Here is a 24,869-nt window from a genome sequence, read left to right on the forward strand (position 1 = left end):
CTTCAGAAGTAGGCCATGCAGGAGTGTCCCCATGTGTCAGTGGAATCAGAGGCGCTGTGTGTTTATAACAGTGTGCATTTCATTCTGCTTCATGCTTGTGTTGCATGCCACACCCCCCGTTCTCTGCTGCTGCTGCTGCTGCTGTACTACGCTGCTGTATTCACTGAAAAGACAAAAAAATGCAACTGGATTTCAGCCCTCATTTTGCTGCAGATTGCATCTTTTTCATTCAGTGATGTGAATTTTAATTTGAATTCATATTTGATTAATAATTTTCTTGTCAGAATATAGAGACAGAATGCTTGTTGTGTGTTTGAAATGATGATGGATGCAGTTTGGCACTGAATGCGTTCATATAAAATTGTGTTTGTTGTTATTACCCCTGCTACGTTTGTTTCTATAGAAAGCCTTCGAGATTACAGTCGGTAAAAGGGTGCATTTTAGAAATTCGCTGCAAATGCTTAGTGATCCAAGAGGCATTTGTGGTTGTCTTGTGTTTTGCTTCTTCTAATTTTGCTAAAAATAATTTTTTCTCGTGTTGGCTTATGATCTTAAAACTAAATGGACACAAGGCAGAAAACAAACCCCTTTTGTCTGCATAGTTGCTTGTAAATTCCTTACTATTTTAGGACCTAGTTTAAATGTTTTTATCTCCCGAAGTGTCTGATAGTGTTTTCAAATTTGGTGCACAAATGTTAATCTCTACTGTGTGACTAGGAGTTTAACTCGAACACGTGTTCCTTTTTACTTCGCCACCTTGCTCCCACTAATTTGCCCGACTCCACACCTAAGTGAGTGTATTCTTGCGTTCAGGTGAAGCTCTACAGGCACATCACTCCAGACCACCTGCTGCAGGTCTGCTCCAGAGTTTGCCCACTGCTGGAGAGGGAGGTCCCAGCCAGCGTGCCTGGACTCACCAGCCTGCTGGGGGCCGGCAGGCAGAATCTCCTCCGCACCAGCAAGAGTGAGTGGACGTACAGCACATGTGCACGAGCCGCTTTACGATACGCACATGCGAACACACCCACTCACGCAGCTATTACCGCTTCCATGTGTAGACTAACAGATCTTGTGTGTATGCAGTAATTCATGCGAGTAGAAGTGTGTGCATACAGAGCAGTTCATCTGATGGATGTGTGTTTATGCTTTTGAATTTAATTTGACAGGGATGATGCAGATTAACATAGTTAATCATAACATAGAGAGCATGCACAGAGGGTTTAAAATAATTCTTGTCCCTAGTTGGCTTTTTACATACACACTGCAATTAAAATACTCTTGTTTCATTCTCGTAAAACCACAGCACTCTACAGACACACAAGTACAATGAAATATTTAGAACAAAATGCACTAAGTATGATTTGTAAGGGGGAAAAAAAAAGCTAAACATGACTCTGCCTTGCCTTTAGCCAGGCATTAACCTTTGTTGTGAAAGATTTTATATTTCACATTTGAGTTGACAGTGTGTTCTAGAGTTGACAGCCATTTTTGAGGGGTAACTGCTACTGTGTTGCCTTTGGATGTATGTGAAAAGAGGCTCTTGAGCTAAACTGTTGACGCACGTGAAGACTAATTTGACAAAAAAAAAAAAAAAAGGAATCTGTCAGAGCTATGTAAATTGTACCTTTTCAGGATGTGATAGTGATGCCACTGGACAGGCTTTTTGTCCATGACTGTCAGGGCCTGGCTGCAGAAGGATGTAAGGTGTCTGAATGTTGATGGTGATGCTTGAGCCTGTGCTGTCATACAAGAAGAAAAATGACACAAAATCACAGAGTGCATAAATAACTGGGCTGCTTGAGTGGGTTTGTTGCGCCTGATTAAACAATTGAGTTTGAACTTCTTCACAATGTTCATCAAATTGGAGTTGTGGATGTAAGAACTTGAAGTTGTTTACTTCCTCTATCTTGTCAATCTGTATCTTGAAGATTTTCTAATGGAGGTACACACATTCAGATTCAAATTCAGATTTGCATTGTGCTGTTTTCTTCCAGGTTGCAAGCATGTTGTGTGGAAGGGTTCGGCTCTGGCAGCGTTACATTGTGGAAGACCACCGGAGCCGCCTATTATCTATGGGAGTCCACCTAATATTGGTAAAGAAAACACTTTAATTTATTTTTTTATTCATTGTTTGTGCCTTTTATATCCAGTCTGTCTTTGTTTGCCACAGCAATTGTATCTGACAGTGATGCTTCAGAATCGCAGTGTACTTTTGCACACACATTTCCAATTTCTTTAAAATCTTTTCTGGACGTGTTTCTGATTCCTCTGTGAATTATTTGTCATTTTTTGACACCCAGTGGAGACGAGCTACGGCCGTCGACTGAACGGCTCCTACCGCCTCCGGCAGCTGGTGCCCACAGCCGTGTACCAGCACATGAAGATGCACAAGAGGATCCTGGGTCACCTGTCGTCCGTGTACTGCGTCACCTTCGACCGGACGGGGCGACGCATCTTCACGGTAAAGGCCGCATCTTTCTGCATGCACGGCGCGACTTTGACCTCAGCCGCCTCTCCGTGACGTTTAAGGAGTCTATTTAGTCTGCTGCTGCTCGATAGCAGTTTATTTAGAGTCACCTCTTGTACGCCGTGCATGTGTTTGATTGCTGCAAGGTGTCTTTTGCTTACCAAGCATCTGTATTCCATGTAGGAACGGTTCTGGTAGGAGGTAATTACTGTTTACCTAACTGCGGTGGGATGCTTGTACTCAATGACTCACGGCTACAACCTGCAGGGGAGAAAATTCACACAACTTTGCGGTAATGATATTTTAAAGAAGGGAAAGGAGGGATTCCCTAGGTTTTAAAGGGAAGGAATTTGACCTCTGCCCTTTGGATCGTACACATGTGCTGTGTTAGCTGCTTTTTTCCACTATGCAGTTGTGATAAAGGTACAGCGTTTGGTAACGTGTTAAATATTGACCCAGCACTGAGACAGTGTTGATTTAATGTTGCTGTCCGTCTGTTTGGATCCTCGAGTCAAACACTGCCTGCTGCTGTACACCATTTTCAGCTTTCACTTCTTAAATCTCTAAAAATGGCTGGCTGCTGAGAGGGAGGAGGGTGGGTTAGATTGACTGTCTCTCTCTTTTTTTCCTGTTATCTCTCTCTTTTTCTCTCCCCCTTCCTCATCCTTTGCTGCCCTGCCTTTGTTCCTCTCTTCTCCCTCCCCTCTTCTTGCTATTTCTCATCATAACTGGAGAAAATGTTTCCTCTGAGGTGCTGGCTAAGTGCCAGAATTAAAATTCATTCTTGGTCTCCCTCACTTTCTCCTTTCTCCCTCTTTTTTTTCTCTCTCTCTCTCCGCTCATTTTGTTCTCTCGCTGTCTCCTTTCATCAGAAGATCATTTTTATTTATATATTTTCTTATTTTTGGATCTCTTCAGTCTTTTTTTGACTCTGGGTTTGCTGCAGTTGCGGGCAGACTGATTATTTTGCGTTGGCTAAATATTCACTCTGATCATTGTGTTCAATGAGTGGGGGCATGTGTGTTTGTTTTAACAATGGATTGCTATTGATTTGTGTAATATGGCTTTAGAAAATAGCTCACAGCTCATTATCATGGCCACTGAGGAGGACAAATTAAGACTTAGTTGGTATGGATTGTTTGGGCCTGTGACAGTAGTTAACATCTATAATAGTAAGGAAACTTTATGTCAAGTCTTTGGCTTTTTTTCTTTGGCCTTTTAGGAGCAGCTCTCATTGGGGCGTATCAGTTTTCTCTCCATCTTTTCACACTCGTAATTTGTCTCTTTCTAAATCACTCACAGACTGGTTTTGATCAGGCCATACAGACCAACAGCTCAAGTCAGACTCTGTTCTACTCGCAGTGGAATAAACTATTATCCAAAAGAGAGGGGATCTCGCTTTTCTTTAAAATATAGGAGCGAGTGAATAATTTGGGGAAGTATCTAATTGTGCATTCATTTGCAATATTAAAAAAAAAATAAATCAGTTCAGTATTCACTGTTTAATAGATTTAAAGCATGTGAAAGAGCATAATCACGAGACACCGTCAGAAGCGTCACATAAGGACGACCTTATGTGATGTGCTTTGTTTAACACTCATTTAAATGTACAGTTTATCCAGTACATGATGTTACAGATTAAACGAGTGGAAATTGGTTAGCAATTGGTGTACTTGTATATTTTTACAATTCAGTTGAGCTGCTCTTTGTGTACATAAATGTAGCTTTGGGTCCTTACAGGTGCATGTGATGAATCAAACACAATCTGACAAAGATATACTCAGACAACAGTAGCAGTCTGCCTGTTAATCTCTTGGCAATGCTCACTGATATTTTTTTTGTCCTGGTAAGATCATCTGCTGAATGTGTTTACATGCCAGTGACACATAAGGAAGAATGACTTGTTCAAACTATTTACATGACAGTTTAAAACTCTGCGTCAGACGCTGCAAAATGTACGAGGTGTGGCTATTAAATAACGGGCTTATGTCAGCGAACCACAGCGTGCATGCCTGAACCATGACTAGCAGCGTCCTGAAAGTTTCAATCTGCTTGAATTAGACATAATTAAATACCTTAGTCTCATTATTTATTTGTTATTTATTGATTCAAATTCAGATTTTGATTTAAAACCAGTTGTTCAGCTCTACTATGCTGATGCAGATTGCATGGCCTGTCTTCTAAAATGCTTTGCACCTATTAAGAATGTTCTGATCTGATACCATTAGTACTGTCTCACCCACAGTTTATCTGAAATTACTATTTGAATTTGGGCTGCTACTCATTATTTTAATTTCATTTTCTGATTTATAAAATGTCAGAAAATGCTAAAAAAATGTCAAATCGCTGTCTCTCAAAGCTCAAAATGACAAATGTCTTCTTGTCCACAATCAAAAGACCTTCATTTTACTGTCACAGAGCAGGAAAGAAACCAGAAAGTTTTTACATTTAGCAAGCTGGAATCAAGAGAATACTGACCTTTGTTTCTACACAAACATTATTCAAAGCCATCATTAAATTATTGCTAATTGGTAGTTGACAGCTAACAGATTAATCTCAGCAACTCTTCTTTAAATGCATGCATTTGTTAAATTTACAAAACATTACGCCCTGACATCTCTAGTCAGCTTTTCAAAATAACATTCTCAAATCCTTGATCACGTTCCTCTGTGTTTTTGCATTTTGATGATGTTACCTGTTGGTTGAAAGACTATGCTGAGATCTTAATCAAGGCACAGATGGATTTGTCTTCATGTTGAATCACAAACACTTTAACCCCCAACAATTTGGATCACAGCCAGGAATCCTCAGCCGAGTCCCCAAAGGCGGATTTCATGTCTTGATTGAGGTCTTGGTCGTGCATTTAAAGAATGTTTAAGGAGCTGCCTCCAGGCTAGCAGATTAACTGTCCTTTAGCTCTTCAGATGTATTCCTTTGTGCTCCTTTCTTTTCTATATGCCACTAAGAATGCCTCCCATCTAATATTGCTTTTTTTCTATAAATCACCAAAACCATTTTTGTCAAATGAGACATCTTCTGACATCTTAGGGAAGCCTCAGCCAATACAGTTGTTTTTCCTCCACAGTCTGAGATGACTCTATTTTCTTCTGTGCACTTCTGCTTTATTTCTGCCAGAGTGGAGAGCATACAGAGTGCAGGCCTGCCTATTTCACAGTGGTGTGAAAAATCTTTGTCCTGCACTGTCTGGGTAGTTGTCAGTGGGTTTGTTTTACCTGCTGTTTGTGGTAAAATGTTTACCCCATCATTGTGAATACCCAAATGATGGGTGCATCATTTGGGTGGGTGAATGGTAGCAGCTTGAGGAAACATTTGTATGAATTTCCCATCAACCTAAAATTACACAGTGTGTTTACTGGTCATTTAAATGTACAGTTTATCCTGTGAGTGAGTGGAAATCAGTCAGTAATTAGTGTACTTGAATGTTTTTCCATTCAACTGAATTGCTCTTTGTGTACATAAATGCAGCTTTGGGTCTTTACAGGTGCATGCACTGAATCAAACAGTCTGACTAAAATATTCTACACAGCACAGTAGCAGTCTGCCAGTTAATGCTCACTGTTACTTTATCCTGTTAAGATAACCTGGTAAATATGTTTACATGCCAGTTGCAGTGTTTTTCTTATTAATGATACTGTTTTATTAGTCTGTGTGTGCATGCACTGACAATGCAGCGCAGTGAAATGATCGTTGTTCCTTTTTGTCCCAGCGCAAATTAATCACACAACTATTTTTTTTTTTTTTTTTTTTAACATCTGGAGACTCTCATTCTCATCTTCTGTTTGTCTTCCAAGTTTGTCAGTCTGCTAACAGTCTAGAGCTGAAGTGTGCCCAGATGTATTTTAAAAGTCCTTTTGAACTTGACATGTTTAATTTGTCATACTGGAAGGGATGCCCAGAAGCAGACGCTCCTCAAACTATGTCTAACACTAGTCTTCACTCATGTCTGATAGTCATGTTGGCGCTGCTTTCTTTCTTTCTTTCTTTCTTTCTTTCTTTCTTTCTTTCTTTCTTTCCCAGGGCTCAGATGACTGCCTTGTGAAGATCTGGGGAACAGATGACGGGCGTCTGCTGGCGACTCTGCGCGGCCATGCTGCTGAGATTTCAGACATGGCCGTCAGCTATGAGAACACCATGATCGCTGCCGGCTCCTGCGACAAAACCATCAGAGTGTGGTGCTTACAAACCTGTGCCCCTTTGGCTGTGCTGGAGGGACACGCTGCCTCCATCACCTCACTACAGGTAAGAGGATTGTAGGTGTGTTGGGTTTCTGTGTATGTAGTTGATCGCCCCAAAAGGATGATTGAAAGCCACTAGTGTAATCGGTGTGTGTACTAGTCTGTAACAGCTGTAGAAGCTTCTTTCAAAGTGGACAGAAACTCTGATAAAAGTGCATGCTAGCTGGTGTTTTTGTTGTTATTTTTGTGTGCTGTTTGATTTTATGCTTGTATCTGTTTCTGTTTTGTATTCTGTCATCATACTACCACCAATATTTATGTTATGACGAGCCAAAGCTGCAATCCGCTGTAGGTTTTACATGTCAAAGCAAGAATATGGAAGGAGCATTTTTTTCTTGTATATGTTGAAAATCTCTTTGCAACTCAAAGGCAATCAATAAATCATGTGCTCTGATGTTAAAAAGGAAAAAAATCTGTTATCTGTGGCAGTAGACTGTCTAATCAGGCCACTCTGATTGGATTGCCTAACCAACTGCCTGCCTGCAAGCACTCATTGCACATCACTGGAGTCTTTGACAAAGCCAGGCAGACACATTGTTAGAGCTGGGGAGCAGATAGCACAAGAATGGCAGCCACATTTTACTGTTCCACCTGAACTTGACATCCATCATGTCCATTTGCTGTAGTATTTGTGCATCTTTTAGTGCTCTTTCAAAATTGACCTCACTGTTGCTGTTTCTTCAATCCTGCATACTCTAGCTTTAAGTAGAGATGGCATACTTGTCTGAAATCCATCATGTAATGAAACGCCAGTGTTTGTTCTATGATTCTGCTTTTTGTAGGAGGTATATTATACCTTTATTTGATGGTATAAGCGAAAATATATAGGAAACATGGGGAATGACGTGCAGCAAGGATCATGTAGGATGTGGCCTGACTACTCAGTGATCAGTTTACCCTGAGTGGATGTGTTATAGTCGGAAATTTGCATTATGACGCTATGACTACCCTGCAGGTTTTGAATAATTTTTGTACCCCAGTGGAGATCTATAGCAGAAAGGAATAAACTATATTAACTGGCAGAAGTTTCATATTGTGTTGCTATGATCACCCGTACTATTTGTGGCCTCTGTGTTGCCTGTTATCAATTTGTTTTAAAGCTCTGTTTATTTTGTCCACTCGTGTATTTCAAGCTTGCATTAGTGTGGAAATTTTATGAGCCCATATAGGTTAATTCTCCCTTATTTTGCTGTAGTGTCATTTGATCGCCCATTACACTGAGCTGTAACCTCTAATTGCTTGTGTTTGCAGTTTTCTCCTCTCTGTAGCGGCTCCAAGCGCTACCTGTCCTCCACCGGCGCTGATGGCACCATCTGCTTCTGGCAGTGGGACGCACGGACGCTCAAGTTTGGGTGAGAATCACAGAACCACTGTGTACAAGATCTCATCTGCACAAGTGGTTTTCACACTTTTTGCATCAAGCATGTTGCCAGCATGTCATCATTTTCCTTGTGTTTGTGTTGCTTGTTAGCTAATTGGTGAAAATCACACCACACTGGGTTAGTAGTGTGCTGCACGCGGCTTTACCATGTGCTGAAGATTCTTCAAGACTGTAATATGTATACATGGAAATGGGATTTAGTATTTTTCACTTTATTTCATGGCTACTGTTGTATGTGTACTGAAGATGTCTAATTCAAAAATTGCTTCGTACAAGTGATACAATGCTAGAGGAATCCAAATTCAGCTAACATGCTCACTTGTTCCACTAAAAGCACACAAACTCGTAGCTCAGTGTGCTTCATTTCAAATTTCTGTTTCTCATCTTTCTCCAGTCAGAGGCCCAGTAAATTCACAGAGCGCTCCAGACCTGGTGTCCAGATGATCTGCTCTTCCTTCAGCGCAGGTGACACTCTGTCCTGCTTTGATTTTCATGCACACTTCAAGACCAGAATTTTTTTTAAAAAAGCACAATTAGCCAGGCTTATCTTAAGAGCAAAACACTGCAGACAGACACACTCAAACATGCCTGATGGTTTTCAGAAAATGTTCACTGTGTCCTTCAGCTGTTTAGAGGGCATTTCTCTTTTGAGATGTCACTGACCTTGAGCATTTGATAAATTAGTTAAAATTTTGCAAAGCTTACAACTGAAAATACAGGACAAATGTGTGTGTATATTAACTATTACATACAGTAGAATCATAATAAATTTAAAAAGTAGTTTAGTATGTAAACTTTGCCCAAGTCACGACAAATACTGATGATGTTATTAAAGAAACTGACAATGAATGAATGAAACCTTTTAAAGAATAACAAATCCATGTATGCAATAGGTACACGGACATTATTGTAATTCTTTAATTATGTGTCTAGGTGGTATGTTCCTCGCCACAGGAAGCACGGACCACATCATCAGGGTGTACTACTTTGGATCAGGCCAACCAGAGAAGATCTCCGAACTTGAGTCCCATACAGTGAGTCAACATGGAACAATAAAAACAAACAAACAATAAAAAAGTACAATAAGATGCATAAAACTGTATAAGTATTCTGCGGTTATTCAGCCTTATTAATTAGCAAGTTTATCAGCTGGGTAAACTGGTGTATAATACATTGTATACACTGCTAAAAAAAATGAAGGGGACACTTAATGATCACAATACAACACCAATTCAGCTAAACTTCTGGGATATCAATGATTTGTCCAGTGATTGTGAATCCCCCCCTCTGGGTTAATAATATTCCTTTTCAGTGACCATTCTTACATCATTTTGTTCTCAATAAACTACAAATTGTACAACAATAATTTAAGTGTTCCCTTCAGTTTGAGCAGCGTATTTTTAATGGCGAAGTTTGCCCTTGATCGTGGAAAAAGTAGATTGACAACAGAAATAACACCTCTGCGTAAATTTTGTTTTTTTAAATTTAAAGCTTTGGTTTTTGCTCAAAAGCATTTTTATAGAGGGTTTATACTGATCAGACACAATAACAAAAACCCACCCCAGAAAAACAATTAAACGGCTTTGAATTGTTGTACTGTGGACCTTTGGATCTCTGGTGGTGTCCTGAACTGGGATGTTGACAGCAGATCCTTTGGGTCTTTTGGTTGTTGGATGAGGTCTCCGTGGATTGGACTTGCTCTAGTATGCCTTCTGAATAGTTGATTGGGGACTTTGAAGGCTGGGTGAAAACCAAGTTCCCTGAGCCATTTTTGTGGAGTGGCTGGGCATATTGTCCTGCTGGAGAAGGCCACTGCCTTCTGGGAGTGCTGTTTTAATGCTTGTGCTTGGTCTGCAACCATGTTGAGGTGGGTAATGCTAGACAAAGCAACATGCCAGGACCCAAACAGAACATTGTAACCAGATGGACAATATTCACTTCATCTGTCAGCAGTCTGAATGTTGTGGCTGATCGGTGTAAATCGACTTGTCATATAGAGAGTTGTCATCATTTACGATGGCTTGAACAAATGCACTAAAAAGCCCCAGAAACAGCAACCAAGCTATCCTTGAGTTATGATATTTTTGCTAACAACATGATTTGAAATTGTCATCATTGGGCAGGCAGGGGGGAAAAAAAGCTTGTGCTGACTTTTCTTTCATATTTTTCCACCTAGGACAAAGTTGACAGCATCCAATTCTCACATTGCAGTGACAGGTAAGCTTGCACGTGTTGTGAGTTTATATATGTGTCTGAGCTACAGAGTTGGTGTTGTTAATTTTTGTATGGGCCCCACTGTTTGTTTTTTATGGAGCCTCAGGGTGCTGTAATGTGACTTGATTGTGTCAGCAGAAACACCGCCTTTACTTACTGTCTAATACATTTTCTTAATACACAATCTCTCATACACACACACACAGGCGCACGCTTATGGTTGCACATATCGTGCGCTGTGAGTGTTAAACTGTGTATTTCGATGGAGTTTGCAGGAAAAACAAGCTCAGCTGTAATTCCCCTGGGTGGCTGTAATCTAAGCAGTGAGGGAGGTAGACTGTCTATGCAAGGAGCAGAGGCAGCAGAGGTGGAGACACATATAATTTGTGTGTGTTCATATGTGGAGATGGAGGGAACCCTTGTACTAATGAAACCTGAAATGTTCTATTTCAAATTGCACAAATCTGTGTTCATGAATCTGTGTTGTAGGTTTGTGAGCGGCAGCAGGGATGGTACGGCACGAATCTGGCAGCTGCAGCCTCAGGGCTGGAGGAGCATTCTGCTGGACATGCAGACCAAATTACCAGGGTATGTGTGTGTGTGTGTGTGTGTGTGTGTGTGTGTGTGTGTGTGTGTGTGTGTGTGTGTGTGTGTGTGTGTGTGTGTGTGTGTGTGTGTGTGTGTGTGTGTGTGTGTGTGTGTGTGTGTGTGTGTGTGTGTGTGTGTGTGTGTGTGTGTGTGTGTGTGTGTGTGTGTGTGTGTGTGCGCGACTGTCAAAGCCTGGCCTTTCCATCAGCGCTGTTGTGCTTAGAGCTCAGACCTGTGAGCTGCAATGATCCTAGGAGGTTATGATGTCAGTTTCAGTTCTAAAAAAATCAATCGTGCACAAAAGTCCTCAACCCGTAATAAGTGACGAAAATGATTCAATGTTTCAAAGTACAAATATTTATATAGGAACAGCTAAAGGAACGTTAATGGCATTTGTGCCAGCAGCAGAAAGCTTTTATTTGCATCTTGCTCTTGCATCTGCATTCATTTATTTAGTGACCTACTGCATAATGTACAGCACATAAATAATTAACATCAAGAAAAAAGGAGCACTTTTACACCTGTGGCATAAAGTGTGACATAGTGATTGATTACCTGACTGCTTCTAGATAGAGTATAGATTTACTGTGGGCATCACTGACAGGGAGAGAATAGAGATAGTACTGACAGGCTGTTTATATCTTTCTCTTCTGAATAGACACAACAGGTCCTATGCTGAGATGAGAATAACTCCTCCAAAATAAGCACATTAGCTATAAAAAGCTATCATTAATGCAAACTAAAATATTAATAGATGTTACTTGGAAGATGTATTGGTATTCAATCTTCAAAATATTGCCAAACTGATATATATTACTGTCTTTGGTAAGCCCTTTAACTTAACAAGACTTCTCTTCTAGTCTGGAGAGTACATAAGTCAGAGAATTGCGCCAAAAAGTGTTATAATGTTTTGAAAGTGCTGTTTTCACAGTTTACATATGTGAACAGTAACAGCTGGGGTTTTGAATAATTATCTAAAGCTGTTGAAAGATGAGGTCTAGCTGCTCATTAATAGTGTAAAATAGGACAGAGGGTAATCTAGAATAAACTCCCCAACAGGAATAGACAGGTGATCAGTTTTAACCTTTTGTAATTAATAAATTTAAAAAGAGGATGCTTTTTCATTTTGTGTCATTTTAACAATTTCGCAATATTTTAATGGGTTGTTCTTATGTTTGTTTAATGTGTAAAGTAATAAATACAAGCACTGTAGTAGGTCTAAATGACATTGACATCTTCCCCTCAGGAAGTACAACCCTCCTCCGCTGGAAGACAAGGTGACCAAGCTGAAGGTTACCATGGTAGCGTGGGATCGCCATGACAGCACGGTGATCACAGCGGCCAACAATCTGACGCTGAAGGTGTGGAACTCCATCACCGGAAATCTGGTCCATGTCCTGATGGTATGTAGTGACTAAAACACCCAAACACAGATATAAGCTTAAATTCCAAAAGCAAAGCAGATATTAATTTTACATTAATTTTATAGCATAAATTTTACTTTAATGGTATAGTAAGAATCATGCAACTTATATTTCACCCGGAGGCTGTGTTAGACTTTCTTGTTCTCCTGCATTTCGATGGACAGGGTTATAAAATTTCCATCATAATCTGTTTATTACCTGCCGTTTTAATTTTTATAAACCCCCTCTGGTTAAAATCAAGCTTTTTTTCTCTGTTAAATGCCCATATGGTGTTTTTTATAATGCTAGAAGACGTACTATGAGTGAAGCAAGCAATCTGAGTCATGGCTGAGCATTTACACCTTGAAACTGCAGTCTCAAAAACACAGATTCTGACTTCCAAACCTTCAAATGTAACAAATATAATCAGTCAATCCTGTCATTTTACTGTGTAGGGCTTTCTATATCATTATTTCTCTTCAGAATTACTTACTATTTTCACCATGTATATCTGAATTACTACAATTTTACAACTTGCTATTGTGCATCATATAGTAGTTTTATAGTATTTTAACAGAGCTGTAGGTGAGCTGGTGTGCTCAAGCTGCAGTGAATGGCAGAAAGAGAGGCAGGGAATATATAGAGGTAAAGCATTGTAGAAGTAAATCATTTCAAGATAGAAAAAGCGTCTAAATATGTAACTATGATAAACAGAGATGAGGTTTTAGAGAGGGCTTTAATCAATGCCTGTGGTGGTACTCTAAATGAATGATAATGAGACATTTTTAACAGCATTTCATTTTCAAAAACTACTCGATCACAATAATACATCTACAGAACAGTCTTACAGATTACATATTTATAAGGGCATGAAGAAATGAACACACACTGACTTTTCATGTCACCACTACACAAAGCAAATGAAGGATTTTTTTGTCTTTTTAATTCCTGCAGTGACAGCAGAGCGCTGAAACACTGCAGCCACTCTGCCTAATACACACAAATATGAGCAATGCAAGTTTACACAATTAGTCAATAACAGTTGAAATATGGACAAACCGCCGCTATTACTGGCACCACTTCAGCCACAGTTTTGAAGTCGGGCAGCATTTCTCCCAGGGACGTGATCAGAAGGCAGCAAAACTTTCTGAATGTGGGATTTCCCAGCCCTGCAAGCACTGACTTTACTGGGAGGATATCCTGCTACATGCACTCCTGCTGCACCCCTCCACAACTCTGCAGTGAAATGTTTGATGTTGACACTGCAAGCATGCTTAGTGTTGCGTGCCAATTATGGTAGATCACCCTGAGTGTTCTATTATCAGTCAATAATGGAAAATCTTCAAATAATGTGGTCTTGACAAAATTCCAGTTTGTTCAGCATTTTCGTTTTTGAGCAAATACCTGCATTGTGTGTTTTTTTGCAAACTAAAAGCCTGCAATTCATTAAACATGCAGATCATGGTAAACTTGCACTTGATTGTCTTTACCATGCTTGCATTGTCAATGTGGGTATCTTAGCTAGCAGTCAGTCAATGCATAGCCCCACAGTGCTGCTAGCATGGCTGTGGATTATTGTCAGATGGTAATCTAGTGCCTAGTGTCACAAAGTCTTCCTGATAATGTACGGTACTTAGAGTAGAGCTGCTGCAATGTTTGGTCAGTTAATTGATTATTCCTCGACTATGAAGTTGATCTTCAACTGTTTTTTTTTTATAATTGATTAATCAGTTTAAGCTTAAATTCTCTGATGCAACTTCATAAATTTGCCTATTTTCTATTTTTGTCCCTCCTCTATGACATTAGACTGTATATCTTTGGGTTGGCAGCTAAACAAGACGTGAATACACTGATTGACATTGTTTACTGTAATGTCACATTTTATTGATCAGGCAATTAATCAGTGAATCAAGAAAGTAATCAGCAAATCGACTGACAATGAAAACATTCATTAGTTGCAGCTCCAAATGATAAGCCTGGGTTATTTTATAGTGTATAAATCCAGAATTAAAATAAAAATGTGGACATATTTGAGTAAAGATTCATTTGAACTTGTGTTGCTTCCTCAACTAAAAAGCTTGTGGTTTTGTAGGGCTGGCCCAATTAGCAGTTTCTGGGCTCCGGATGTTCGGGCCCTATTAATGATTATCCGAATATTCGGTCCGCTCTGTCATGTCAGGATCAGTTCCTGGATCTCAGAACAAACTTAAACTTGTTTCCAGAGAGAATAATGCAATGACACAAAATGTACATAAGTGTTAATGGACTAAAACATGTACAGTTGCTGCTTTTTAAATCTTTCCTCTTTGCTTATTTCTTAATCTCAATCATAATCTAGATTTTCATTCCTTTTGTTGACAGGGTCATGAGGATGAGGTGTTCGTTCTAGAGCCACATCCCTTTGATCCGAGAATCCTTTTCTCAGCGGGGCATGATGGGAATTGTATTGTGTGGGACCTGGCGAGAGGAGTCAAGATCCGTTCCTATTTCAACATGGTGAGACTCTTTTTCATCATACGTCTCCAAATCTTTGTGGATCGCTTCCTTTCACTCACTGTATCCTCTTTGCTGTCATTCACACTGAAGACCTGATAGTTTTCTCTCTCACATAAAAAGATACTTGAATTGTTTAAAAGTGCACTTTCTCTGGACTGCATAGTTATGTGATTTTAATTACGAATATTTCTTCACTATTTGCTGCTTTTCCACCACACAATCTTTTTCCACTGTCTGACTTTCTTTCTCTTTCGCCCATTACTGCCCCCCTCCCTCTTTGCGTTCACTTTCTCTCTTTGCTTCCTCACTTTTCTCACCTCCATTCCTGCATTTTCTTTTATCATTTAATGCATTCAGTGCAGTCACACACACGTGTACGTGAGCTAAGCTTAGGGTAGAATCATCAGATTGAAGTGCATATGCCATCCTGTGTTCATCTTGTGCGGTAATCCTTGTTGTATTTCCTGCATTTGTCTCTATGGTAACCAAGGACAGCATTAATCGCAGTCTCAGAACATGTGAGTCACTAAGCGAGCTGGTGGTTCGGCCAGATCTCAGTGTTGATTGTAGACAGTGAAGGGTGTTGTTTGACCACACAAAGTGTGTGTGAAAAGGCCTGAATTTCAGACTGAAACTCACTGTGAGACTTCTGAGGAATCATAGCTGCTGTGGACACAAGAACACAGATGACAATTACAAGATCATGGTGAATGATTAGAGGTTCTACATTAGAGAATTGGAACATCATTATAGCAGAAAATGTACTATGTAGAGTTATAGTGGAGTAATGGTATCCTTATCATGAAGTCACGCTCCCTCTATGTAAGCACATATGTTAGTGCTTGTTAAAGCATGTGAGTCCCTCCCTTTGAAACTGTTTTGACTGTGAGTGACCTCCCAAATCACTTTGGATAAGCTAAAGCGCAGTCCGGAGAGTTGCAGCTGGTGCCAAACAATTTAAAAGCAAAGTATTATATTCATCTTATTTGCTTAATTTATGTGGGCTCTCTTTGTTGCAGCTTAGTCTGAGAGTCTGCTCCTGTTTTGCTGCTCTCCTCTGCTTCTCCTTTGCTTTGCTGTGTCTAATTTCCTGTTATGTGACCTACCACATGTAGGTGTAAGCCTGCCATTGGTGGACAATATCAGTTGGCTCTCTCCTTCCTGTCTGCTATCTGTGTGGTAGCCATTTCTTTGCTATGGGAACAAACAAACCTCAGCAACCTTCCAATGACGACCTGCCACTCTAAAAAAGTTTTGTGGAGGATTTGGATCGTGTAGTCAGGCAGCCCTGCTAGTTTTGTCACAGAATTCTGCATTTTAATCACATTGCTTGTTTCTCTGACTGATTTCAGTGAACGTTGATGCTGCATTGTTCACTTGGCCACGCCCACAGCGACTGTGATTGGTTTAATAATATACAAACAACCACTGGATTTTGCCCCATAGCAGAATGATAATATGGTGGAGCCAGACCATTATGTACTACAGAATGGGTTGGCTGAACGAGACTAGTTCTGCTCTGACTGTTTGCTAATTGTGACTGTGTGCCGTAGACTCATGGTTAAACCGTCACACATAAAATGGAGCAGATTGAGCAGAGTGGAGTGACAGGCAAAGATAACAGAACTCGAGTTGACAGCAACTTGTCATCCATTTATAGTTGTAAATGAAATGGAAAAGGGAGACCAGATGTATCAATTTGTTTTGATCTGATACTGAATGCTGTATACAGCACTTTTAAAGGTTGTGTAAGATTAGTAAAAGTAGAAAGCACTCATAAAGGCAGAGAACGGACTCCCTAATGTCAGTTACACAGTATTATTCATCTAAAAGTTGCTAATGTACATCCTGCCCAGCAGAGGAACTGAACTCATGTTCCTGTGACTAGGCTGATTTCTGTACTACCTGATTACAAGCCATGTTGGCTATTATTAGTCAAGATATGCCACTGAGAAAGACTGTTTTTTCTTCTTTTAAAAGTTACAGTCTTGCTTTAATGGAGCAAAGCTTTGAAGTTAGTTCTTGCAGAGTTATGCTGCTGTGATAATAAACTGTATATAAAAATGGACAACACATCACCACCCCCTCCCATCAGTACTATATTTTGGTTCACATTCTGCAGAACTGTAATTTTGTCCATCTTTATATACCATCTCAGCATGTGGCATAATTTACTTTCTACATCATGTATCTAATACATCTTTTGCAACACAGTGGCTCATTCATTATTTGTTGAAGCTGCTGCAAATCAAACAGGGAGGTACATTCAATTGTCTAGAAAGCCTGACAGAAAAGGTTGTACAATATTGTTTTGTTACACAACATTTGGATAGTTGTGTTGCATTGTTAACAATTTGTGGAGCTGTTTGTAATTCGGCTGGGAAAAAAACACAACTCTCCTGTACAAAACTAAGCAAAGGATGATTGAAACCGAGCTTCAGGTTCCTCTTAGTAGGCTGTGTGCTGCTTTAGTTTGGTGCGTTGGCAGATGCAAAGTCTTTTTTAATGAAGAGGCAAAAAACGATAAAGACATTTCTCATCTTGGGATTGAATGGAGCTATTGTGAGAGTGAAGGAAAACTCCCAGATCAAAATAGATGCAAGAGCTGGCTGACGGTCACAACAGTTACGGGGTTTTGTCTGTTCAATTTTCTGTTGATGAAGTTTCAGTTTCTGTAGGTGGCACTCTGTCAGGCAATGTTGACCTGTCATTTCTCATAAACCGACTGCTGTTGAGCCTGTAAATGATTTTGTTTTCTATTTAATTTTTTGGAGATTCTTCTGTGTTATTACTTGTATGTGCTGTTCGGCTGGCGAGTGGATCTAGATGTTTAGAGCTGATAGTGTCCATGTCATACAACTGGTATAGCTCCCTGGAATTTCCCCTGGTAGTGTCATATCATGATTTACAGTGTGCACCTATTTTTTCTCTGTCTCTCTGTGGATAGATTGAAGGCCAAGGGCACGGAGCATTGTTTGACTGCAAATGTAGTCCAGATGGGCAGCACTTTGCAGCCACCGATTCCCACGGTCACCTGCTCATCTTTGGCTTCGGCTCAAGCAGCAAGTATGACAAGGTAACAAGCTCGCCTTTAATATTTATACACATGCACAACAACTAATTAAATGTTATTAGTAATAACAAATGCCCTCTACCTCTTAACTTTACACCTGCTCCAGATAGCGGACCAGATGTTCTTCCATACCGACTACCGGCCACTTATCCGCGATGCCAACAATTACGTTCTGGATGAGCAGACTCAGCAGGCTCCACACCTAATGCCTCCCCCGTTCCTGGTGGACGTGGACGGGAACCCTCACCCACCTCGATACCAGCGGCTGGTGCCTGGCAGGCAGGGCTGCAGAGACGAGCAGCTGATCCCTCAGATGGGGGTCACTTCTTCAGGTACGGTGGCTGAAATCAAAGAATATGTTTTCTTCACGGCCTGAGGGCACAAGCTCAGTCGTAGTTCTGCGCTGCCCTTGTCTGCTTGTACCCCTCAGATCAGATCTTTGCCTGGAGGTGATGCTGTCGTCTTGGGTCTCATCACAGCTCGTCTGTCAGCTAATCAAAGGCACTTTTATCAAGCTGATCATACCGCTCTCATAGCCTGACGATAATGTTATCTGTTCTCAAATGTGCTTAATTTAAAGCTTTGATTGAAACAACTCGAGCATTGGCAATTAAAGTCTGAATTAATAAGGCTGTTTTAAAACCTTGGGAGGGATATAAACAGAAACAATCAGTGGTTAATGAAATGCATTAGTAGGGCAGAACGGAGATAGGTGAAGGAGGCAAAGGCAGGGAAAGAGGAATTGAAAGTGAGACAATATGACTTAATGCTATCAGAATTTTTTGCCAGGATTTTTAGGGAAAACCTATCGCCTACTATCCATATTTATAAATGAATTCAATATATAACTTACAAGATATGTCTGGTATTCCTTATACCTGTACTACTGGTTGGTTTTAAGCTTTTCTGATTCCACCAGAAACTTCCCTAGTTTCGGTTTCTCTTTCCTTTTTAAGTCTCTGTCTGGCTTTTGCTCCCCTCCTGTCTGTGTCAGGCCTGAACCAAGTGGTGAGCGAGCAGGCGGTGGACGGTCCCAGTCCTCTGGATACGATGATCCAGAGGCTGCAGCAGGAACAGGACCAAAGACTGGGAACCAACGACTCCTCTGCTCCTGCCTCGACTGCAGCAAACACCAGGTCCAGCCGAGGTCAGGACCCAGACATGACATTAAAATCACACTGGCTTTTAACTGTGCTTCAAATACTATTTAAATTAGTGTTTGTTTTTATCCGCCTGCGGTTCAGGCATTATTCACAGCAATTTCACCAACGTGCTGCCGTCTCGACACTTGTAGAGGTCTCTTGCATTTAAAGCAGGTCAAAACAGAAGCTGAGAAGTGTTAACACTTTTTATTTTATTGAAGTTGTCATGAATTCATATAATTAACTCTAAAGATTGCGCTACACAAAACATTTGTATTAAGTATTTAATCATACGTAAACTATAATTACTTGTGTATTCTGTATGGTGAACCTAAAATACATGGAGCATACAGCATGCATAATGTACAATTATGCAAAACAAGTTTTTTATCCATCTCAGTGAGATCAACACAGAAAATACAGAAAGTTCAATAAAACTCCCCCAGCACAGAGTCAGTAATACAGAGAACTGATTTTCATAGAACACAGTAAATGTAGGTAGGAGGTGTTTAGGAGGTATGGTTTATTTTTTTGTGATGAGTACAAGGGATCAAAATCATTTGTGTCCTCAGCTCTGGTGCACCATACTGATTCATTAGCATATAGAATGTTTTAACTGCATGCGACACACCAGTCATGGAGAGAACTTAGTAAATTCATCCAAGTACTATATTTAAGTACAATTTTAAGGCACTTTACTTCCATTTTATGCTACTTTATACTTACACTCGACTGCATTTTAGAGGAAAATATTGTCATTTTTACTTTCATACTACATGTATCTGACAGCTTTAGTCACTTTTAAGATTTTACACGATGGATAGTAAAGCCAATTTTTAAAAATGCTACTTACTATTAAAGAGTAAACCAGTGGTCGCCAGCCTTTTTGGCTTCTTTCAAAAAACAGCGTGCACTTGGGCTCACAACTCCAAACTTCTCATGTGATGTCATGTCAATAAAAATGTAAAATCGGAAAAATAAATAATTTGAGAATAAGTCCAAAAACTTCTTCTTCTTTCCTCTGCAACAGGTTTAATTTAACAAAAAAGAATCTGAAAGCTTCAGCGTAAAATACAAAATAAGTGCTTTTATTGGTGATTTTTTTTCGGTTTCACAATGACTCAAACTGACTCACTTCTAGTTCACATCATTAGTTTTTCCCTTGTCTCTCTTTTCACCTCTTGAAAACAGACTATTTTGATCCTACTACTGTAGACCTGAGACAGTTTGTTCAATAGTTAACGGACAGATAATTAATTGACACTGGCCTTTTTTAACCTGCTTTTATTTGCTGGACAGAGCAATCAAACTGAGGACATAAGCTGATTTTGGCTTATTTTTTAATAGTATATTGGCCAAACTAATACTTTAAATGATCTCATAGTTAATTGATAATGAAAATATTCAGAGTTCTGTTTATTGGTTTTTGCACAGAAATGAATAACGGTTTGACAGCGTTCTGTGGTTTTCTATTATAAATACTTTTTCATACAGCCCAGTTCTTGATCTTATTACCTCTCCAATGTCGGCCCCATCCCTCACCAGCCTAGGAGTCCTTTTTTACACGTGTGTACCAACACAGGGGAAAATTACATAAATAAATGACTGAATAAATATCTGAGAAAAAATGAAAAGAACCGTTAGTTGTAGCCTTCCTCCCATTCATATTAAGAGTATCTGAGTTTGCTACGGTCCTTCGTATGGTACAGCAAAGTGTTTGCATAGGCAGCACCTGAGTGAATGATCGACTGGAAAGGGTTTTAGTGTCATCATTTGTCAAGTGTGCTAACTAGCTTTCCCCTAAACCAGGCTTATCCCTTTAATGCTGCTGATTTCAGTAAAACCTCTCTTTCCCTCAGGATCGGTGGGTTCACCCACAGAGGTACACTCGCCTCCCAACGTGGGTCTCCGGCGCAGCGGGCAGATCGAGGGTGTTCGCCAGATGCACAGCAATGCCCCTCGAAGCCAGATGGCCACAGAGGGAGACCTGGTGGCCTGGAGCCGCCGGGTGCTGGTCCCCGAGCTGGAGGACGCCTCCGTCAGGTAACTACCAGTAACAGATGTACACACAGTCACAGTTGGAGCACAGAACGTCACAAACCTACAGAGATGATTCCACTGTGTGTGTGTGTGTGTGTGTGTGTGTGTGTGTGTTTATTGTGTAGGAGACAGGTGAACTGGCGCGAAGCTAAAGGGGAAGAGGAGATCAATATTTATCAGTCAGAAAGGAGAAGGCGTACAATCCACTCTCTCCCCAAAGAGAGCAGGGTAAGTGAAGTATTGGCATTATTTTTTCTTCTTTTGAACTTTTGTTTGGGAATTTCCATCTCTTACACACATTTCCATCTCTTAAACCCTTTCCACTCACCACCACTCTTTCCTGTTGCACTTTTAGCCCAGGGGAAGCCCCATCTACCTCTCAACAACTTTGAAAAAGTTTTTCATGCTTTTATTACTGCACGACCTGGCTATTGTAGTCCCTTGTATTTGTAGTCGTCCCTTCAGCGTCTGCAGCTCGAAAACGTTCCTTCAGGATTGATTTCAAGATTTTCGTTTCCTTTTAAAGCACCATCTTATTTAGCTAAACTCTTGCATTTTCATACCTCAGTTAGAGCTCTGAGGCTGACCAAACAGAACCTCCTGAAGGTCAAAAAATTGAGGCGTTTCAGTGGCTCAGCTTTTTGAGCAGGTGACCAGTGAAAAGCCCCACGATGCAGCGGCCATGGAGTCGAATCCAGCCCATTTGCTGCATGTCCTTCCCCCACACTTCTCCTTACCTTTCCGTCTGTCTGTCTACTGTCCTGTCTAATAAAGCTGAAAGGCAAAAAAGAACTAAATTAAGGCATTCAAGCTGCTGCAGTAGTTTATCTATTTTATTTAAGAACTGCTGAGACTGTAAAAAATGTTTAAATCACATCTTAGACCCACCTCTTTGTCATTTGATTCAAATAGGTCCTGACACCCTGACTTCATCTAATACTGTGTTGTATTTTTATTCCTCTTTTTATTTCATTTAGTTTTTTACCTTTTAAACATGTTTTCTTTTTTTCTTCACTGTCTAGCAATTTGTTTGAACTCCTGTTACTTTTAAATGTGCTTTATAAATAGATGCGACTTTGGCTCTGTTGCAGGTTCATCCGACATCAGAGTGTGTTGTGGACGAGGGGAGGAGGAGCCAGGGTAACCATGGCTACCAAACCCGCGCCGCCATGGAGGAAACAAGCCGCCAGAGCGCCGAGGCTGCTGACGATGATGAGAGCACCTCAGAGGTAGATACAGCACTGTGTTGTTTTGGATTGAATTGAATACTTTATGGGTGAGTTGTGTGGAGAGTTTTCTCCTTGACACTTAAAGCAAGTAGTTTTTTATGTTTTTAAAGAGGTGTCAGAGTTTTATCTTAAGGCTTTTCATTCATTTCTTTTTCGCTTGAGTCTTTTTCTGCACCTCTGTATCAATTATTTGCGCACTAACATAAAGTGTGTTTTCAGGCAGAGGTGGAGGTACGACAAATTAATGGGCACTCTTCAGAGGAGGAGAAGGACGAGGAAGAAAAGGAGCCCTGGCCCGATGACCACAGTAGTTCAAGGTGAAATACCAACAGTTTATTACACAAATTTATCGTCACTTGCACTGCACATCTGTGTGTTTAATCTTCAGTCTGTGATGTATTTGCAGCGACTACTCCAGCGATTATTCCGACTGGACAGCTGACGCAGGAATCAACCTTGAGCCCCCCAAGAAGAGCGTTAAAGTGAAAAAGAAAAGCAGCGGCTCCGAGGAGGACGGAGAGAAGAAGAGGGAGGGGAAGAAAGAAAGGAAAAAGGACAAACCAGACAAAGACGGCGCATTACCAAAGAAGACGAAGCCAAAGGAGAAGAGGAAGGTGGGTTATAGAGTAATGACTGAAGTTTGATTTTCCGCCTCATCGTTACGGGAAGACTGACAAGTAAACTAATTGCACGATTCAGTTATTCCCATTAGTGGTTTGTCCAAACAAGTGTTCAGGTTTAAAATGATTAAAAATAATTGAATTATTTTCAGTTTGGCTAAATATTGACCTTTTAAAGAATTTGAAGACATGATCTCAGCCTTTTGATAATGATGTTAAAATGGGCAGTTTAGAAATGAGAGTCTTTCTTTCTCATCTTAGGTGAGGATCGTGATGGTTAAGTAATGGGGCTTCATTCAAGCCATTTGCTGCCTCTGATTTGATACTAGTTTGATTAACTAAATATCCATTTTTTGGGGGGGCATCTCAATTGATTTGAGTTCCAGGACTGAGAGGATGTTATGAGTAGTCTAACATTGTTAACACTGTGATGCATCGCAGGGAAATGCCAAACCGCAGCTAATAATGAGCTTTAAAATACACGTTTTGCCGCAGCAGCTTATGATTCTGAATGTGTCGGAAAAACCAGCGAGAAGATTAAATGTGTCTCTAATAAGCCTGATCATACAGAGCACTATGGGCTGACAAAGCACCTTGTTCTCACTAAGCCATCACTGAAGCTACAGGACCTGACCGTAATGCTGCCCTCGCTCTGTCGCTGCCTCCTGCTAAAAAAGACACTTGGCTGCTGCAATAGTGGACTGTCAGAAAATCCAGAGAGTTTTTACTGGCCCTGTTTGTGTTTTGGCCTCTCTTTGTGCCTGACATTTGGGGTTTGCAACATGGCGTGCTGTGTTCAGAGACTGGGCTAGCGAGCTCCACCCGAATCGGTCTCAACTACCAAATCTGACGACTTTTCTGGCTGAAAAACTGACTTTGCACTTCATCTATGCGGGGTCATCCTTTACACTTTGGATTTCCTGCAGACATATGGAATTACTATCGAGTAACCACGAGGAGCAGCTGTGTAAAGGATCATGTCTGTGTATGATGAACTAAGAGTTTTCACTTTCTGTGGAGTTTAAGCTTTATTACTCTGCCAAGGAACACGGTGGAGTTATGTGACGATCGGCATACGTGAATGTGTCTGTGCACAACATTACTCAAAAATGGGCAAACGGATTTGGATGAAATTGTCAGGGAAGGTCAAAAATGACACAAGGACCACCTCATTAGATTTTGGGTCTGATGTGGCTTATACTCTGGATCCACCGATTTGTTAAGGATTTCCCATCGGCTGACACGTCGTCACTGTAACCATGACAACAAGTGAACACTACATTCTGCCAGCTAATAATCACATGATTGTGATCCTACTACAAATCCACCGTTGCGGACTTATCGGGACTTATCCATTGGAAATGATACAAGGAACAATTGATTAAATTGTGAGGGTTGTTCTGAGTCCCATCAATTCCCACCACCCGCTACATATTTAGGTCACACCATTCGGTATCCGTACATAACGTACACATGCATAACACACACCTGTGCTCAGCAACGTTTTGTTTGTGAGTACATCTTATATTATGTGGGCACTTTCTATGTTGCCATATCAGATCATCAATAGCTAATAAAAAAATGCTGCATTTCTACAAAAAAATGCTGCATTTCTGACAATGCCATATGGGGGAATGAACAGCCTTCTGCGCTCTCTGAGTGCTTTTCTTGGTATTTCTGTGACAAACTGACCAACCAAAACAAGACTCACATTTTAACATTTAGAAAGTGCAGGACTATATGTATACAAAATTCTCACTTAGCTTTGGAAAAGACGAGAAAATACGCAAAACCAAAACTCATTCAAAGCACTGTAAGTGTAATATTTATTGCATTGTGTGTCATTCAGAGGACGGAGTTTCAGGAGCAAGGGCTAACTCTGGAGGAATGGCTTCCCTCTGCCTGGATCACGGACACGGTCCCCCGGAGATGTCCTTACATACCCCAGATGGGAGATGAG

The 24,869-nt window shown here is 40.5% G+C and overlaps 1 protein-coding gene across 1 annotated transcript in view; it reads left to right on the forward strand.

Annotated features, from left to right (window-relative positions):
* phip (pleckstrin homology domain interacting protein) overlaps positions 1-24,869 on the forward strand; it is a 45,714-nt gene that overhangs the window by 2,835 nt on the left and 18,010 nt on the right. Inside the window, exons 5-24 of the mRNA XM_023277722.3 lie at positions 814-964; positions 1,995-2,093; positions 2,301-2,461; positions 6,506-6,727; positions 7,975-8,075; positions 8,499-8,569; positions 9,038-9,138; positions 10,281-10,321; positions 10,808-10,906; positions 12,153-12,309; positions 14,671-14,805; positions 17,753-17,881; positions 17,985-18,210; positions 18,873-19,025; positions 20,880-21,063; positions 21,186-21,288; positions 22,152-22,289; positions 22,509-22,606; positions 22,696-22,903; positions 24,759-24,869. Coding sequence (XP_023133490.1) covers positions 814-964; positions 1,995-2,093; positions 2,301-2,461; positions 6,506-6,727; positions 7,975-8,075; positions 8,499-8,569; positions 9,038-9,138; positions 10,281-10,321; positions 10,808-10,906; positions 12,153-12,309; positions 14,671-14,805; positions 17,753-17,881; positions 17,985-18,210; positions 18,873-19,025; positions 20,880-21,063; positions 21,186-21,288; positions 22,152-22,289; positions 22,509-22,606; positions 22,696-22,903; positions 24,759-24,869 — 2,688 coding nt within the window. The remainder of the gene's footprint in view (positions 1-813; positions 965-1,994; positions 2,094-2,300; positions 2,462-6,505; positions 6,728-7,974; positions 8,076-8,498; positions 8,570-9,037; positions 9,139-10,280; positions 10,322-10,807; positions 10,907-12,152; positions 12,310-14,670; positions 14,806-17,752; positions 17,882-17,984; positions 18,211-18,872; positions 19,026-20,879; positions 21,064-21,185; positions 21,289-22,151; positions 22,290-22,508; positions 22,607-22,695; positions 22,904-24,758) is intronic.

Source organism: Amphiprion ocellaris, chromosome 12 (genome assembly GCF_022539595.1).
Source record: "Amphiprion ocellaris isolate individual 3 ecotype Okinawa chromosome 12, ASM2253959v1, whole genome shotgun sequence".
NCBI classification, from domain to species: Eukaryota; Metazoa; Chordata; class Actinopteri; family Pomacentridae; genus Amphiprion; species Amphiprion ocellaris.